The sequence below is a fragment of the Leptinotarsa decemlineata genome, unplaced genomic scaffold (genome assembly GCF_025532065.1).
Source record: "Leptinotarsa decemlineata unplaced genomic scaffold, Ldec_3_MD MMD2_P_RNA_scaffold_4, whole genome shotgun sequence".
Classification (NCBI taxonomy): Eukaryota; Metazoa; Arthropoda; class Insecta; order Coleoptera; family Chrysomelidae; genus Leptinotarsa; species Leptinotarsa decemlineata.
The window spans coordinates 3,497,726-3,517,756 of record NW_027412531.1 but is presented as its reverse complement, the minus strand read 5'-3'; the positions used below and the strand labels follow the sequence as shown (position 1 = coordinate 3,517,756).

At 34.7% G+C, this 20,031-nt stretch overlaps 1 protein-coding gene across 1 annotated transcript in view; it reads right to left on the bottom strand.

Moving 5' to 3' along the window:
• Positions 1-1,096: 1,096 nt before the first annotated feature.
• P5cr-2 (Pyrroline-5-carboxylate reductase-like 2) overlaps positions 1,097-20,031 on the bottom strand; it is a 57,685-nt gene continuing 38,750 nt past the window's right edge. The window contains exons 4-6 of the mRNA XM_074186686.1: positions 19,553-19,765; positions 10,234-10,438; positions 1,097-1,341 (exon numbers count right to left, since the gene is read on the bottom strand). Coding sequence (XP_074042787.1) covers positions 1,241-1,341; positions 10,234-10,438; positions 19,553-19,765 — 519 coding nt within the window. The 3' untranslated portion in view covers positions 1,097-1,240. The remainder of the gene's footprint in view (positions 1,342-10,233; positions 10,439-19,552; positions 19,766-20,031) is intronic.

The following is a 20,031-nucleotide window of genomic DNA, read 5'->3' as shown; positions in this document are numbered from 1 at the left end:
TGCGCAGTTTATTGAGCTCAGGCTGTCGAAGCTCTCTGTTGAAAGCTTCGAACTGCGCTAGGGCTGGAGTGTCTAAGTTGAGTGGCTGCAGGTATTCATAGATATCCTTTCAGAAGGATGCCACCTGATCAGTGGCCGCTCTGTAATCCATCATACATTGGATGCGAGACGCGTGTTGTCTCGCCTATGTGATCTTAGCCTCTCTTGTGTACACGCCGTTCAATTTTCCGAATCGCAAGGCCAGGATTTCGTCCTTCCGATTCGGAAAGCGATTGGACGACGCTATACTATTATTATTATTGATTGTTTAAAATGGTCTGTCAAATTCTACGCGGTCGAAGCCGCGGTTAACAACTAGTTTGCTTATAATATTGAAAATATTACTATGGGTTTCTATTGAGAATTGATATACCTTGAATTTTTCGTAAAAAGTTGTGTTTATTTCTGAGCTCTATATCTTTTGAACGAATGAATCGAAGCAAAACAACAATGTATAGAAAATCGCAAGCACTTTTTTCTTGAAATAGGAGATGACACCTTGGATTAAAGCAGTGTTTCTCAAACTTTTCGAATTCACGGCTCCCTTATGTTTTTTGAAGGTTATCGCGGCGCCACGAACGTAAAGACTACTATTTAATTAATAAAAGGATGTCGGTGGCTGTCTGAACGGATTGCATTTTGCAATTACCGATATTATCATATTATCCGAGGATTTTTATTAATAGGTACCGACGTATTACCTTTACTCTCAGTTATCTATGTTGTAAAACGTTGTACCATGAGACTCACCCGTGGTCCACGGCGCCCCAGTAAAGGTTCCACGGCGCCCCAGGGCGCCGCGGTGCACACTTTGAGAAACACTGGACTAAAGGAATGAAGGTTTCGCAATGGTTTTAAGGCTAAAACATGTCCCCCGTCCAAACAAACGTGAAATGTTTTTGATTTTTGCGGGAATTTTTTCCCGTTTTTGCCTATTCTACGTTTTCCAAATAGTTTTTTCGCTTGAGAGCTTTTGTCAATGTTTCTTCTTAAATAACGGAAGTTCGAACATCAATTGTCTGAATACATTAACAGGTAGTGAAGTAAATAAGTTGGGTTGTCATTAATTTTTATTTCACCTTGAATAAATACATCTCATATAGGTATCCTGGTACCACCTACGCATTTTATAATTTCTAGATACTTCTAATACAGTACTATGGATCACAGTATCTTGTTCACTTGCCAAGTTGCTGAGAACTCATCGAAAACTTTTTTCAATCAATGTTTCTGTTTCTTGGGATACTTCAAGACTTTTCACAGTCGCTGCTTCTACTGCCCCTATTAGAGCAGCTCGAAAACCTGAAAATAATATTTATTTGATTACATGTTCCAATGAGTGTATTTGGTATTACAACAGATCATTCAAATAAATCGAACTTTTTATTGAAATGAACGTAAGATCAACTAATAATGAATATCAAGAATAATTATTTTAGACTGAAGGGTGAAATTATGATCGAAGTGAAACGATGTCAGAGCCAAAAACCATTGCATTCCTGACAGTGCTGTGCCATAGATCTGATCAGTGATATGGCGTCGCCATGAGCGTAACGTTCAAACACTTCTGCCTTCAACAAGAACAAGGTAATGACATGTCTTATGAAAACTCTATCTATGGGGTAGACGGAAATCTTAATTCACCGCTGTTTGGTATATAAGCCTCTGGTAGCATCTGTAAAGATAAACAGAAAGCGAATCTCATTCTGCCATCGATGTTGAAGCTTCACTTTGCAACGGATTTCTTTTGGGATCCCCGTTAGTATTTTTTTTCAAGGACAAAACACAAACACTACAGTAAAATCCTTGAGGCGCTCTTAGAGTGGTACCTGTGCGAAAGTAGCGATTCACATTGGATTTGAATCGCTGGAGATTACATCCATTTGGAAAAACGTTCTCAGAAAGTTTATTTCACATGAAAGCAGTTCTCCAAACGAAATACTTCTTGAACAGTGAAGTACGAGGTGTACCGAGTTGAACCTCAAAACGATGAGCAGACACAGCTCTTCGCGTATTTCTGATATGTACCGCTCTTGGTGGAATCAAATACAGTGTCACCGATAAAGTCCGCATCAAATGGGAAACTTTTTTATTTATCGTTTTATGTGAAATTTGATTTTGGCAGTAGATTTTGCTTAAGAAATGATGTCAAATGGCGTCTACAAAATAGGTCACGTGATTTCCTTAACCTGTCAAAATTGACATTTAAAAAAAGAAACATCGAAAAATGACATTATTCTTCAAAATATCCAAAAATATCAAAGGATAAAAACATTTTCTTTTGTAATTTTATACCCACACACCAAGTTTCAAACCCATAATAAGTATTTTATATTTTCACTATTTTTCCGCATTCCTGCTTTTTCTACTTATCAAAATTTAAACACACCTGTACTAAATCATTTATTTTAACTAAACTCGTTACCGAATTTCTTTTTTTGTAATATAATAATATTTTAAGAGCCTCTTTGATGTTAAAAACAAATTTTGAAAAATAAAAGTTGTCAAACTTGATGCAAAGTTCATCTAGTTTCAACGGGGCTTTCCAAACTATACAGTACTTGATTTTTTTAATGAGCAAATGGCCTCACAATATGAATTAGAATAAAACGGAACATTAGGAAACAATATCTTAGAGTGTTTATTTTTTTTAACAAAAAGTACAGTGGAATATAATCTTAATTAAAAGGAACTGAAAATAAACATGTACCTATACCTAATAGCAAAAAAACACGAAAAAAAGACTCACGACATTAAATACACTACATTTCTGTATGTCTTCCATCGCGTTCTATGCAGATAATTGTCCTTCTTGATACATCTTTTATTGAGTTGCTGATACTCACAGGGTTTATGTTTAAAATAGAGTTTCTAATAACAGTTTCTAGGTGATTCACGTCACGAAAAGGTCTTTGTTTATAAACGATTTGTTTTAAGTAACCCCACAAGAAAAAATCTAGTGGGGTTAAATCTGGCGACCTAGGCGGCCATATTTGCTCCATATTTCGCCCAATAACTTTGCCCCTAAACATTTCTAATAGTTTCTCTTTGACTTGTCTTGAACTATGAATAGGAGCCCCGTCACATTGATACCACAGACTGTGTCTTATTTCAACCGGCATATTGTCCACTATATCACTGATCTCAGTATTTAGAAATTGCAAATAATCCTGAGAAGTTAAATTGTGTCTAAAAAAGGATGGTCCCATTACCTGATTATTTAAAACACCGCACCACACATTTGTTTTAAATGAATATTGGTTCCGACATTCTATCACAAAATGAGGATTTTCCTGAGCCCACCACCTACAATTCTGGGAACTGACTACGCCATTCGATGTGAAGGTAGCTTCGTCGGTCCATAGGATTTTGTAAGGAAATTTTCTGTTTAATTCTACTTCTCCTTGGTACCAGAAAGAGAAATCTAGTCGAACACCGAAATCTCTTTCCTTTAAGGTATTTATAAATTTGGGTTTGTAGGGTTCTAATTTATTTTTATGTAAAATTGCTCTTACGCTTTCTCTTTTAACGCCAGTTCTATCTACAATATTGGTAATACTTGATTTTCCTGTTCGATAACATCCAGGCAGACAGCCAACCGAACCTCATCATTATTGCGTGATGGATTATGACGTTTTTTAAAAGTATTTTCAACTGAACCAGTTAGTTTAAATTTTTTTAAAATCCTACTTACAGTGGATTGCTGTACATGTCTACCAGGATGTCTTGCGTTAAAAATATCAGCCACTTGTCGATGCAATGTGTTTTCACCACAAATTAGCACAATTTAAATTTTTTCTTGTAAAGATAACATACTATTTTAATTTTCATACATTACATTGAACTAACGGGCATTAATTTATTCAGTGACAGTGACGTTTTCTAAAACACATTATGTAGTTTCATATTTTTTCACAGCCTACCCAGTTTTTTTAAATTAGTGTTGTTAGCGGAGTAGGTAAATGTAAATATTATGAGTTTTTTTCTTTTATTGAATGGGCTTCAAGAATCACGAAATGATGTTTCCTAATGTTCCGTTTTGTTCTAATTCATATTGTGAGGCCATTTGCTCATTAAAAAACTCAAGTACTGTATAGTTTTGAAAGCCCCGTTGAAACTAGATGAACTTTGCATCAAGTTTGACAACTTTTATTTTTCAAAATTTGTTTTTAACATCAAAGAGGCTCTTAAAATATTATTATATTACAAAAAAAGAAATTCGGTGACGAGTTTAGTTAAAATAAATGATTTAGTACAGGTGTGCTTAAATTTTGATAAGTAAAAAAAGCAGGAATGCGGAAAAATAGTGAAAATATAAAATACTTATTATGGGTTTGAAACTTGGTGTGTGGGTATAAAATTACAAAAGAAAATGTTTTTAGCCATTGATATTTTTGGATATTTTGAAGAATAATGTCATTTTTCGATGTTTCTTTTTTTAAATGTCAATTTTGACAGGTTAAGGAAATCACGTGACCTATTTTGTAGACGCCATTTGACATCATTTCTTAAGCAAAATCTACTGCCAAAATCAAATTTCACATAAAACGATAAATAAAAAAGTTTCCCATTTGATGCGGACTTTATCGGTGACACTGTATGCCGAGTTACTTGAACACTTCCCGTGAAAGTATCTAAAGAAGAGAGACAAATCTCCAACCTTTCTTCGATGTTCAGTTGTGGAATTGGCCGCAGTGGTATTGCGCCCGACTCACGATCGGAAGGCCGTGGTTTCGATTGCCCCCTTTACCAGATATTTTTCTCGAGATAATTTATCTGGTTGAAGTTGGGATGATTCTGCAAGTGTGTTAGAAATCACACGTTAAAAGGTAAGACTTTGTTAGTCCTTAGCTCGCTCAAGTTTCTCAACTTCTAATAACCTCTAATAAACTTATCGAAGCAGAAAGCGGAATTGCCTGTCTTGAAATTACTATATCCGGTTCGGAGAGATTCATCTTCTTGGAGAAAACTGATGCCTGGGTTTTTGTGGCATTGAATTGAACTTGGTTACTTTCACCCCAATTCGAAATCACTTCTAGATCTTCATTAAGATATGCAACCTCCTGCTGCTGGTGGTGAAGATGTGCCTCCGTAGCCGATGTCCTGGAATCCAAATGGAATGACGAGACAAGTGTGCTGTCGTCAGCAAAGCAATATATTGGATTCTTGGTTTTCCAATAAGTCGTTGATGTATAATAAAAAGAGGGGTTGGGACAATGTGGTTTGATTTCTAAAAAAATAATCAGGACAAATGAGACAGTGGGAGGGATTATTTTTTGAAGTTGTTCAAATTGAAAACATTGAGCAAACTTGAATTTCATCTTGAGAAGAGAGTCGATGAACATTTGATCTAATTATTTGCAACACTCGGTGTAATATTATAAGTTAAGCTTTCATATTGTGTAGCAGAAGGGGATGAAATCCATTGCACTAGCGAAAGATTAGATTACAATTATCATCAATTCTACATTAATTATTTGGAATATGTTCCACAAATAAGCACTTCTTTACCGCAATTACCCAGAATTTTAGCTCTGTTACGCCAGCAACGCAAATTACGGAAATCGCATTTAGAAAATGCCAAAATTAAGTACTTTTTAGGTGCTTTTTAGGTACCGAAGTCATAAATTAGGTGCTCTGTAACTTATGCTCTATAAATTATGTGATGCTCGCAAGGCAATGAAAATAATAATAGAATAATGAATATTAAGGGAACACTATTAGGTGCTAATCAAGTGCTAAACGGTGAGGATCGTAAAATTTTCTAATTAATAAACAAAAGCTTCCAATTTCGCTAAATAACAGATCTAAGAATAAGGTCTCTCGAAAACGAGGACGAATGCTCTATCAGGTATAAACTAAGCGTGGTAATAAAGTGCTATTTAGGTGCTGGCAAGAAATTAAGATGAAAATGACTGCGAATAAGCGAAAAAAAATTCATGATACCTTATTTGAGGAAAAAAATTTAAGAATATGTAATAAACTCTTGAGATACTCGTAAACTAATACATAGACAATCAAAATAAAGTGCTAATTAGGTGCCCACTAGATAAATAATAGTAGACTGAGTTCTTACAGTACGTTCCTCGATAAGTAAGGGTTTGAGAATAAAGTACTAATTAGGTGCTCATTAGATATTTATAGTAAATCTAGATTTCATAATTTCGACCCGATAACCACCATTAAAAAAATGTTTAAAATATTTTCATCCGTTAACCAGCTATCGCACCCCTACGAACGATAACCGCCCGGCTACCGACCGACGGTCGGACGTGGGTGCTTTGTTCACTCAGTCAATCGGCCGATGTGTGAGTCGATGGTTCAAGCCCCAGGCTGAACGCCTAATTTTCACTTGCTATCATCCAACCCATGTTAGGAATCACACGTTGAAAGGTAAGACCTCGTTAGTTCTTAGCTCGCACAAGTTTCGATTTCTGAGGGTTATAGTTCGTAGGGTTGCGATAGCTGGTTAACGGAGAAAACATATTTTAAACATTTTTTTCAATGGTGGTTATTGGGTTCAAGGTGGTTATCGGGTCCTTAAGCCCTATATGAAATATGGAATCTAGATTTACTACAAATATCTAATGAGCACCTCATTAGCACTTTAATTTCTTGTCCTTACTCATTAAATAACGTTCTGATTCTTAGATCTGTTGTTTAGCGAAATTGGAAGCTTTTGTTTATTAATAAGAACATTTTTCGATCCTCACCGTTTAGCACTTGATCAGCACCTAATAGTGTTTCCTCAACATTCATTATCCCATTATTATTTTCATTGCGTTGCTGTTTAAAAAAATCTGTTGAAAAATCTGTTTTTTCCGTTAACCAGCTGTCGCACCCCTACGAACGACAACCCTCAGAAGTCGAAAGTGTGTTAGCTAAGGATCAACGAGGTCTTACCTTTTAACGTGTGCAATATGTTATGCTAGCATAACATATTGCTAGCAACGCAACTTTGAGTATTGAGTTGTAATGTAAGTTACAGAGCAGCTAATTTTTGACTTCGGCACCTAAAAAGCACCTGAAAAGTACCTAATTTTGGCATTTTCATGGCATGGCATGGTGGTTTTCGGGTCGGAGTCTAGATTTACTATAAATATCTAATGAGCACGTAATTAGCACTTTATTCTCATACCCTTACTTATCGAGGAACGTACTGTAAGAACTCAGTCCATCAGTCATAGTGGTTTTCCATAAGCCCCATAAGCATTGTGGAATCTAGGTAGCACTTTATTTCCTCGCTTAGTTTATACCTGATAGAGCATTCGTCCTCTTTTTCGAGAGACCTTATGCTTAGATCTGTTGTTTAGCGAAATTGGAAGCTTTTGTTTATTAATTAGAAAATTTTACGATCCTCACCGTTCAGAACTTGATTAGCACCTAATAGTGTTCCCTTGACATTCATTATTCTATTAATATTTTCATTGCATTGCTACCATCACATAATGCTAGCAACGCAACTTTGAGTATTGAGTTGCGGTGTAAGTTACAGAGTACCTAATTTATGACTTCGATACCTAAAAAGAACCTAATTTTGGCATTTTCTAAATGCGTTTTCCGTACTTCGCGTTGTTGGGGTAACAGAGCTCAGAATTTCTGACAGCCTTTGCTTGAAAAATAAATTATTGTTGGTTTTGAACCAACACAATTGCTAAGTGTGTCATTGAAAAGAGTCAATAATTGAATCATTTTCTAATTGGAAACTATAAGTCATAAACTGCGACCATGCGATTTCCAATCCAATGGTGAGTCAGAGGAGGATGAAAAAATCACAGAGGGCCCCTGACGATAAATTTCTTAACTATTTTTTTCTGTTATCATACATCAGAAAGTTTTTTGTATTTTTCCTAAAACAACATGAACGGAACGGGGTCACCTGAAGCATCATGAAGTACATCATTGAAATTATAAAACAGAGAAATATACTTCATCAAAACGCTAAAGGACAGAAATTGAAATTTATAATATAGTATACCGAAGACAGAACGCTACACCATCATAACCTACTCTGTCATAATTGACTTTCTTATGTTTGTTTGAAGGTGCTTGACAATGTTTCATGGTATATTCCATTAGTTTGGACTTCCATTGTCTAATATGATATAAATTGATTTGAAATACCTGAAAGAATTCGTGAAAAATTGAAAAATATTAGCTGAAAAATTACAGTTATGTTGAGCAAAAAAACTGAAATTACAATGAAATAAAATACAAACAACCAAAAAAACAAAAAAAATATCAACACGAGATGGAAATTAAAAAATTATAAACAAGAAATGAAAATTAAAAATCAAAAGATTGCAATCCAAGTTACTTCACGACTTTTCGATTGTTAGTATCCACAATCGTCTTCGGGTGATAACTGGACTTATTCCTCCGAGAATTATTTATAAGTTATTCGAGTGATTTAACCTATCTCCTCTTCCATCTCACCGCTTCATCAGTTTTAGCGAAAGCTGACCGTTTGGCGGGAGTTGGTCGTATTCCGCTTGATTAGAGGTTTCCATATGTTGCGTATCTCTAAGCTAGCTTGGCTAAATGCATTGTTGGACTACATAACAACATATATGCGGCTTCTTCGAATTTTCTCATGAACCAGTGTTCCTCCTTTTGGATGATTCCTGATTTGCTGGTTTCTCCCCGCTGTGTGTGTTTCTTGTGCTCGGCAATGCGAACATTCAATGGCCTCTTAGTTTCACCAATATAGCAATTCTTGGAGTCGCGACCCGCGTTTGGTGGCCTGGTTTCCGTGAGGCTGCTACGGATAGTGTTCCCAGATCTCAAACAGGTTCTGATTTTATACTTGGACCCAATCCATCTTATCCTTTCCGACAACCCTCTGATGTAGGGAAGTACAAGTACTAGTTCTGGCGGCTACTTCTCCTTGTGGAGCTCTTGCTGTCTTCTAGGTAAAACCTGTTCTTCCATCACTTTAGAGTAACCATTTCGTTAAAGGTCATTTTTGATGATGCCTAGTTCCTTTTCGAGACCATCCTTTGTATTACAGAGTCCGAAAGCACGGTCTAGTAGAGTCTTGATGATTCTTCTCTTAGTTGATTGATGGTGGTTGGATTCCTGCTTCAGATAATGCTACATATACAGATGTTTCCCATTTAGTGTCGGTTCTCTTCACCAATACGTCTAAGAATGGCAAGTCGTTGTGGACTTCCTTCTCTATTGTGGAAGTGATGGAAGAACTTACGTTGTTGATGTGCTTCAGAAAGGTGTCTAGTTCTGCATTTCCTTGGTTCCATATTATGAAGATGTCGTCTTCTCAAATACTCCCAAAGTCGAATAGGTGAGAGGTCATCTCTGTTCTGTTATTGTTTAGAAGACAATGTACCCTAACGTATTACCTGTTCCAGATAATCCGTTGGGAAGGTTAGTTAAAATTAATAAAGACAAAACATATATATTCGAGAAATCAGGAGTATATAAATTAAATTGTGGAACTTGTCCTAAGGTATATATTGGTCAAACTGGCAGAATATTTGAGAATCGCATCCAAGAACATCATATGAGCTATGTTAATGAGAAAACAAGTTCAATATTTCCGAATCATCTTTCAGAAGAAAATCATATCTTTAACGGAAATTTTGAAATTTTACACATTGAAAATAAAGGTTTGAAGCTTAATTATTTGCAAGCAATGGAAATTGATAAACTTTTTTTCTTGGAAACTGTAATTGTATTATTGTTGTAGAATTGATATAATATGCTTAAGGTAATTATAATTTGAGGATGTACCGTAGATTTTGAACAGAAAAGAGATGCTTTGGGTAATTTTGATCGAAGAGGTACCTAAGTAGGTATCTCTGAGTTATAATTAAGTGGAGGATATAAAAACCAGGGTAAATAATGGAATTAACTTGTAGTATTGTAATTCACTACGAAAGAGCTACTCTGATAGCGAAACATTTCGTGATATATTTTTTGAAAATTAAGTTTGTGAAGATCAGATCGTAAGGTGTAGTTCATGAAATTAGGAGACAAGTTCTGGCAATTAACAACTTTCAGAAATCAAGAATTATTGCATTTAAAACTGTAAGTGGACAGTTGCACTTTTTGGAGTACTTATAACGAAGGTTTTTATTACTGTCTCTTGAGAACAATTTTATATCCACGATTTAGTATCATTCCATTACCAAAGCTATGAAACTTCTCTAACCTTCAGAACATACTTTTTCTTACCAGATTTTTCTAAGAAATGTAACCCTGCAGCTGTCGTTCCAGAGGGAGAGGTGACATTATCTTTGAGTACTGCTGGGTGCATTCCAGAGTCTCGAACCATCTGACCAGCTCCAAGAACTGTTTGGGAAGCCAGTCTGTACGCTAGATCTCTTGGCAAACCCATCTTGACTCCACCATCAGCCAAGGCTTCTATGAGTATGAAAACCTGAGGAAAATTCAATAAAATGTTTGATTCAGGTGAATTGATGATGTCAATTGACACCTTTTCATGAATGTTCATTACATAGATCATTGGTGGTTTTTAAATTCGAAGATAAGTATCTTATCTTTCCATATATCTGTCATCCAGCAGAGGCCGATCCCATAGATTGTGTCTTTTAAGTGCAGTTGGCATATTTTTGTAGTTATTGAATTTTTGAAGCTGTTGCCCGCTGCTTCGCCCGCGTAGAATTTGGTTTGTCACATTAAGTTTCGTGACAGATCATTTCAAACGAATACTTACAATATTCTTTTTATTAACCTAAAACTTCAGGTTTCAAACTTCAAATCTTCAATCTTTGAATCCCTCTTTTTCCCTTTGGGATTCCTGGTTCCCTTTCTTGGTGCTTATTTACGCTATACAAAGAACCTACCTGCATATTTCAACGTACGGCTGTACGTTAATATAACGTACAGCCGGTAATTCAATACTGCCTGTTCCCCGCTGTTTCACCCACGTTACCGTGGAAACCAATATGTTCATCCATCCTCACAAACTTGAGCATTTATGATATCAGTAGGAGTAGAATTACTAGGATTAACAATGTATTTCATTGAAATCTTTCAGTTTTTTTGCTGATGCCATTCAATATTGTATAAGCGGGTACCTATTGTTTGACTGACTCTCATACATTAACGTACAGCCGATGCTATCGAACCTAGAATTTCGAAATATGCAGGTAGGTTCTTTGTATAGTGTAAATAAGCATCAAAAAAAGGGAATCAGGAATTTCCAGCCTCAAGGGGAAAATAGGGATTCAAAGATTGTATTGAATTTCGTCACTTTTGAAGTTGGAAACCTGAAGTTTTGGGTTAATGAAAAATTATTGTAACTATGTGTTTGAAATCATGGACGTAGAAAAAAGGAAGATTAAGGTTTTAATCTTCCTCTTTGAAGATGATCACTTGGTGATCGAAACACATGTCGAGGTGTTAAAAATGACGATTTGGTGTTGGGAAAAAACTCCAGTAATATTCAACTGTTCAAAAGCCAATTTTTATAGAACATGTTCGTTTCTGATGTATTCTAGCAAATGAAAATGTTGAAGAAAACATTTATGCGAGTACTGAAATGAACTGATTTGTTTGAAATGACCCACGAATTAACAGGATATGTATAATTGTCAAATTAACTGTCAAGTACGTAAATAATCATTCGATTCGTGTGAATTTTTGAGGGGAAAACCATGATTTTTTTCTAATTACTAGAAAGTTGATGATGAAATCTGATGAACGAAATGTCGCATTGCAAATTGCGTCATATCAGATTATAACAAATATGAAACAGTACTGAAGGTTCCTCTGCCGTTTTTTCATTATTCAAAATGGAGGCGGTAGAGCCAACAAACGAAATTCGACAATTCTAGATTTTGGCAATTATTTCAAAAACAACCACTGATATTCTCGATCGGAAAAGAGAATATTCCAGTTCCCCAAAATAGGAAACTTTGTAGGTCTTACTGTTTCCGAGATAGGAATAGTAGGATCAGTTGAAAATAACGGCCTGTATACAGGGTGTTTCAAATTTGATCCTCACCATTGGTATCTCGGAAACTATGAGAGAGAGATGCGAAGATGGTTAAATTGGAGATAAGTTGCGCATTTACCTGACTAACAATATGCCAATGAGAAAGTACTGAAATTTCAAGTATATCCGGAGATATTTGGAAAAAAACAGAAATTTCGGAAAAGGGTTTTTATTTTTTTCTGGCTTTATTTTTCGAAGGATTCGAAAATAAATTGCACTTCCACATTGCCACTTTTTTCTTGCTACATAATGGTGTTTTCAGATTTGCTATCCAACGTTTCGCCTTCCAACCACCTTCCACTTTATTTTTTCTTATGGGCGCTATATCGGATTCTTTCTTTTTTGAATAGAACCAGATTTTACCTTTTCAATGATGTATCGAAAAATTGGAGATATTGAAAAAAATTAATTCTTATCTTAATAGGCTTTGACTTTGATGTTTCCAAATTTGACTTTCACTTTGTTACACTCAATGAATTTTGTTATTGTATAAGTCATTGAATTTTTGGCGAAATTCTTCACGAATGAAAAAAAAAGAGATATGATACGAATGTATTACAAATACGATAGAAACAGTGTTAGGACATCGGAAATGTATTTAAACTTGTATCCCGAAAGACAACTACATCGAACTATGTTCAAGTTATTGGATCAAAATCTCATCGAGTTTGGTTCGTTTGAAAAGCCAATGAAAAAATACGGAGACAGAATCAACAATCAAAATTTAATAAATGAGGTGTGAATGAGGTAAATTATATATTGTGTCCTTTTCAATGAAAATAGAACTTTGAACAAAATGTAGAGACAAAAGTAAATCACAGCAAATGTTCAAAATGATGGCCTTGTTCATGATAACACATTCGTGCCCTTCTTCGAATGTTATTCACTGCACGAATAATTTCCCTCCTCAGTGTACCCCATAAGAATGTATCCATGACACTTAAGTCTGGAGACCTTGCTGGCCACCTCACCCATCTGGTAGTGTACGGTGGAGCACCAACATGTTGAAATCATATGTTGTTATAGTTGGCCAAAGGTAGATCATCCAAATAGTCTTCGACATTGAAAACTGGTGATAGGTTTCTCCATTCAGAATTCCGTCGAATGAATGAGGAACCATAATTCTATCTTTGAAAATTTCTTTCCACACGTTAATACCATGTCGCACTTGAGTCGAATTTCTCGAAACTGTCTGTGGTTGTTTATGGTCCAAATGTGTTCGTTATTTCGGTTGAATATCCCACAATTAACGTATTCTAAAGACACTTTATTGTGTGATTTTCACTAGATAGTTTTACAAAAACGCAACACGTGTTTCGCCATACAATGGCTTCCTCGGGCGTGTCTTAATAACTAATTATACACATTTAATGTTATAAATACCTTATTCTACAATTTGGGGTACCTGAATTTCAAGTAGATACCTGAATTTCAAGTACCTGATTTTTTACCTAAGTTTGTAATGAATTTAATTATCTGAGCTTATGTTCCGTTTTCCACAGTTGAAAAAATATTCCGTAACGAAGAGTTATTTAATTCTAATTGATCATTCAGTAAATTACCCGAATTCCTGAATCAATTGATTTCTGATCATTCTAGAAGATTGAGTTTCAAACTCTTCTCCTCTAAATATTACACATCTTATTCCTGATTGAACTCATGTCCTTCTGCTAATAGGTGGTTTGCAAATGTGGAATTGGTCCTTCTATTTGTGAAACTGCTTCTATGCTCTTTAATTCTTTGGGAAAATGTTCTTCCAGTTTGGCCAATATACAGTTTTGGACAAGAGTCACAAGTCAGCTTATATACTCCTGATCTATCCAACAACGAAGTTTTGTCTTTATTGTTTTTAATAAATTTACTTAGATCATTATTCGTTCTGTAGGCCACGTTTACGCCTTCTTTCTTCAAAAAAACGGGCGATATTCCTGGTTGGTTCACCCAAATATGCCAATGTCCTATAATTTACGTTATCGCATCTTGAATATGGGTAGACCAAGTCCATGTCTTGCTTTTGAAGTTTTTTCGTAAGAATAGCGTTTATAATATTTACTTTGTACCCGTTATTAACCGCGATTTGTTTGATCAAATTCAGCTCTTTCTGGAACTCCCTATCAGATAGTGGACTATTCAATAATCTGTGAAGCATACTATTGAATGCAGCAACTTTATGTTGGTAAGGGTGTGTAGAGGAATTATGAATGATAATGCCTGTGTACGATGGTTTGTGAAAAATTGCAACTTCATGTTTATTGTTATTTTTCGTAATGGTTGAGTCAAGGTGATTTATTGAATTATTCACCTCCCTCTAAGCTGACTTGTGGCTCTTGTCCAAAACTGTATATTGGAAGAACATTTTCCCAAAGCATTAAAGAGCATAGAAGCACTTTTATAAATAGAAAGACCAATTCCACATTTACAAACCACCTATTAGCAGAAGGACATGAGTTCAATCAGGAATACGATGTGTTACATTTAGAAGAGAAGAGTTTGAAACTCAATCTTCTAGAATGTTTAGAAATCAATAGATTCAGGAATTCGGGTAATTTACTGAATGATCAATTAGAATTAAATAACTCTTCGTTACTGAATATATTTTTTCAAATGTGGAAAACGGAACATAGGCTCAGGTAATTAAATTCATTACAAACTTAGGTAAAAAATCAGGTACTTGAAATTCAGGTACATGAAATTCAGGTACCCCAAATTGTAGGATAAGGTATATATAACATTCAATGTGTAGAATTAGTTATTAAGACACGCCCGAGGAAGCCATTGTATGGCGAAACACGTGTTGCGTTTTTGTGAAACTATCTAGTGAAAATCACACAATGAAGTGTTTTTAGAATACGTTAGTTATGGATTTTCATCAAGTATCGGCCGATTCCATCATATATCCCACAATTCGTAAAAGTGCTTTCATCTGTCCAAATTGCATTTTCCAGGACGACAGGAAAATCGGGTTTCGAGATATATGTATTTTGGTAACATTTTAAACCGCTTTTTTGAGATATTTCCAAGCACTTGTATGACAAATATTCATTTCGGAGGAAATTTGATGCTTAGTTTTTCCCGGGTTCATGTTCATCTGCAAATTAATAATATCTATTGAAAAGGACACAATGCCTAACTAATATCATTTATCAAATTTTCTTTAGTTTCCTGGTCCATTCTGTCTCCGTATTTTTTTCCCGGCTTTTCAAATGAACTAAACTCGGTGAGATTTTGATCTAATAACAATATGTGGTTGTCGTCTTTCGGGATACAAGTTCAAATACATTTCCGATGTCCTAACACTGTTTCTATCGTATCTGTAATAAATTTGTATCATATTAATTTAATTAAATTAAATTTTATATTTCGGGATTTTTCGGTAATATTCGATTATAATTGTGTGAATTCTTCCCTTTTTAATTACGGCCCTGGAAATTGGTTGACTGAGTTGAATAAAAACACAATAGTATCTTTCTCGTCTCCCTATGTACCGTAGAGTTTTTCGAAAGTTTTTTTTCATTTTTAGGTACCTATTCATATGTTTTCCATTGCTCTGAGCGTTTTCTACAATGAACTTCGAATAAGAAAACCTTTTGTGATTATCTGATACATATCTACGACAAAAATATATTATATGTGTTTTGATGAGCAGAAAAAAATGGTAGCAATAATAACATCCGAAACGAACACTATAATTATAATGAAAATTGAAATGAAGTAAGTAATTTATATACACAAAAAAATTAATTGTGCAATAAATGTTCGAATTGGGGTCCTTCCATTTCGAGACAAATGATGGGACCATAAAATGGTCTGCAAGATCACCAAATCTTCCTATTTTGGACTATTTTCTATGGGGGACATTGAAAAATAGGATTTACGCTGGCAGAGAGATAGAAAATGTGGAAGACTCGAGATTGAGGATTTTGAAGGATTTCGCAACAATGCAGCAAATAAGTGTATTGAGGACAATAAATAATATGAAAAACCGAGTTTAAAAATGTTTCGAAATGGAAGGACTCCAATTCGAACATTTATTGCGTCAATACTTTTTTGGGTACATATATAAATTACTTCATTTCAATTTTCATTACAATTATAGTGTTCGTTTCGGATGTTATTATTGCTATCATTTCTTTTTCTGCTTATTAAAACACATATGATATATTTTTGATGTAGATATGTTTCAAATAATCATAAAAGGTTTTCTTATATGAAGTTCATTGTAGAAAACGCTCAGAGCAATGGAAAAAATATGAAAAGGTAAATAAAAATGATAAAAAACTCTCGAAAAATTCTAAGATACATAGGAAGACGTGAAAGTTGTTATTATGTTCTTATTCAACTCAGTCAACCAATTTCCAGGGCCGTAATTTAAAAGGGAATACCTCACACAATTATAACCGAATATTACCGAAAAATCCCGAAATATAAAATTGAATTTAATTTCTCAGTATGGAGTGAACGTCTACGATTCAAAAACTACAACAAAAAATACATATCTGTATTTAAAAATTCAAAGAAGGGGGTGGTCCAAGTCAGATGACACCCTGTATAAAAGAATCATGGAAATATTCTGAGAGCACACATCAAGTGCCAATAGCAAAATGTGGACAGATTTTCAATATGTCTGCGAATAAAGAAGATATAGGCAAAAAATAATTTGGGATTTTTTGGTTTTTCCTGTATATCTCCAGAACCAAAAGAGCTATATTCGATTTCTTCCATTCATTGAATAGGTCTCTAAATTACACAACTGTGCTACAATTCAACCGACACTCTATCTCTTATCGTTAACGAGATTCCCATGTACAGAAACGAATTTGAATAGCCCTGTATACAGGGCTTTTCATGATGAGCGTTGATTAGCCGTTTCTGGCAAACCATTCAACGGATCAACCTGAAAATTCCACAGTATGCATAAGTCAATATGACCTACACGCCTAAAATATTTTAGACGAAGCGGCGTTGTCGTTTCTACTATAAAGTAGCGGCTTCTTTGATTTTTCAAATGGAACACCCCGTATATAATATCATATTATGATTCATTATTACTTTGTCAACAAATTCATGTACTATTTCCCTATACCTATCTATTACTGTTTAGAAGATATAAATCAATTTCGATATTTTTTTTACCAAACATGAACTTTTATAAATGCTGTTAATCTTGAACTCTCTTGCACTAAAACAATAAAATTTGAAATGGAGTGGAATGATAGTATGAGGATCTTCACTCCGAGTCATATTTTCATTTGCCTCATACAGGGTCTTCAAAAAATGCAGATACTTTGATCTCATGAAAAAAAATTTAATCGTCAGTGTATTTCACAATATGCTCGAACACATCTCTACCTCTACTTGAACAAACATGTAATCTCTTCAAAAGATTGTCATGTGTAGCGCTTCTGATCAAGTCTGGAGTCAAACTATTGAAAGCAGTTGTAACTCTCGATTTCATATCTTCCATTGTTGTTATTGAAGTAGAGTAAACCATATTTTTAATGAAACCCCACACAAAATAATCTAATGGATTGCCATCTGGTGTTCTAGGAGGCCAACGAAAAGGTCCATTATTACCAATCCATCTGTCTTCGAAGATTTCGGTTAAAGCTTCGCTGACTGAATGAGAATTATGGGGTGGAGCACCATCCATTTGGTACCATACACGTTCTCTTCCTGGTCTATTATTTAAAATCATTTGAATTCCATTCCTCAGTAAATCTTCATATTTTGATGCATTCAAATTATCATCATAAAACTCGATATAAAAAATTGACTCATTCTTTATGACACAAAATACATTGAATTGCCATCTTTCTTGAAAACCCCTTTGGCGGACATCATGAGGATTTTCTGGCGCCCAATAATGACTGTTGTGTCTATTGAAAACTCCATTTTTTGTGAACTTGGCCTCATCTGTCCATATGATATTGTCAAGGAAATGTTCATCCTCTTGAGTCTTGACGAGTAACCATTCAAAGAATTCCACTCTACGAGGTAAATCAGTCTCATTCAAATGTTGGACACGGTAGAACTTATAGGGATGCCATTCATGCTTATTAAAATTCGACAAATTGTCACGTAGGGTATACCTATCTCCCTTTCAGCCTCGTGCAGAGAAGCATTTGGAAATGCATGAAAGTATCCCAAAACTGTTATATCATTGTCATCATCATCCACTTTAGTCTTCTTACGAATGATTTTTGGACGGAAGGTTCCATTCAACATACAGGTTTTTAGTAGTCGATTTATCACATTATTATTCGGCTTCGGAAGTTGTGAATATCTTTCATGAAATACTCGGCATGTTCTACTTGCAATTCTATTGCACTCACCATAAATTATTGATAAATTCAAGAAATCTTCATTACTGTAACCTAATCTTGACAATATTCTATTATAATCGGTAGCTATCACAATCAGTCAAAAAACCAACCACTGACGTTAAATAATTGGTTTATTTATTTTTCCAAAGCACACTTTTAAAAAATATTAATGTGTACTGTTGTACGTTAGAGATCAATACCTCAATGTATACAAATTATAACTTTTTCTAAGGTAGGTACATACAAATTTCGAATTGACTGATCTGAGACAGTTAAAAAACTGGATCAAAAGGAAATATTACTAGGTATGGCAAAAAATGTTGAATATCCAAAATAAGTGATGAATTCAAAAAAACGAGCAAGAAAACCACGTCAGTTTCCGTTTGAAACAGTTTATCTCGAAAACGGTTCAAAATAGAAATAGTATTATCTGAACAAAATTAATCTAAAATTGGATGTATAGCTCAAAAATGTTGAAATATACAGGGTGTTCCATTTGAAAAAATTGAGTTCCACTCATTTTTTCATGAGATCAAAGTATCTGCATTTTTTGAAGACCCTGTATGAGGCAAATGAAAATATGACTCGGAGTGAAGATCCTCATAGTATCACTCCACTCTATTTCAAATTTGATCGTTTTAGTGCAAGAGAGTTCAAGATTATCAGCATTTATAAAAGTTCATGTTTGGTAAAAAAAAAATATCGAAATCAATTTATATCTTCTAAACGGTAATAGATAGGTATAGGGAAATAGTATATGAATTTGTTGACAAAGTGATAATGAATCATAATACGAAATTATATACGGGGTGTTCCATTTGAAAAATCAAAGAAGCCGCTACTTTATAGTAGAAGCGACAACGCCGCTTCGTCTGAAATATTTTAGGCGTCTAGGTGATGTTGATTTATGCATACTGTGAAATTTTCAGGTTGATCCGTTAAATAGTTTGTCAGAAACGGCTAATTAACGCTCATCATGAAAAGCCCTGTATACAGGACATAGATAGGAGAAGGAACTTTCGACAACTTGAAAAAAAGTATGTTACTCGAAAAATGTTATCAACATGTTATCAACAACTAAACATATTTTATATAACATGATAACATATGTTCATTGCTATGAAATATAGAGTGTATTTCCAACACTAGTACTTACATCTATTATCCAGTCCAGTTGTTATTGCTGTAGATATGATGCATAGGTACTTACATAAGCAGGACCTGATCCGCTTAAAGCAGTCACAGGATCCAAGAGTCCTTCGGGTACTTCTTCACAGGTTCCAACAGAATCCAACAGATTTTTTGTTATTTCAACATCTGCCTCTGTGGCATTCTTACCAGTAACGAAAACAGATGCTGCATTTCTAATCAGTGCTGCTGTATTTGGCATAGCTCTCACCACTCGAGAATCACTAGGAAGCATCTGTATTGAAGAAAATAATGAATTAATTTAATGAAATTATTGTATTACCAGTTGCATAAATTTTAATACACAATTGAAATTAAACTGTGAACGACCGTTCAATATCTACTCGATTGGATTGGTCGGATTCGAAAAAATTAACATGAATGTGGCTTTTAGAACTACCGGTATATTGAAGTAAACAATATTGTGCACTTTTAAAGTTGGCGGCACTCTCAAAGGCCAAAAAAAAAAATACAAAGAAATGAAGCGGCAGCTAACTAGCC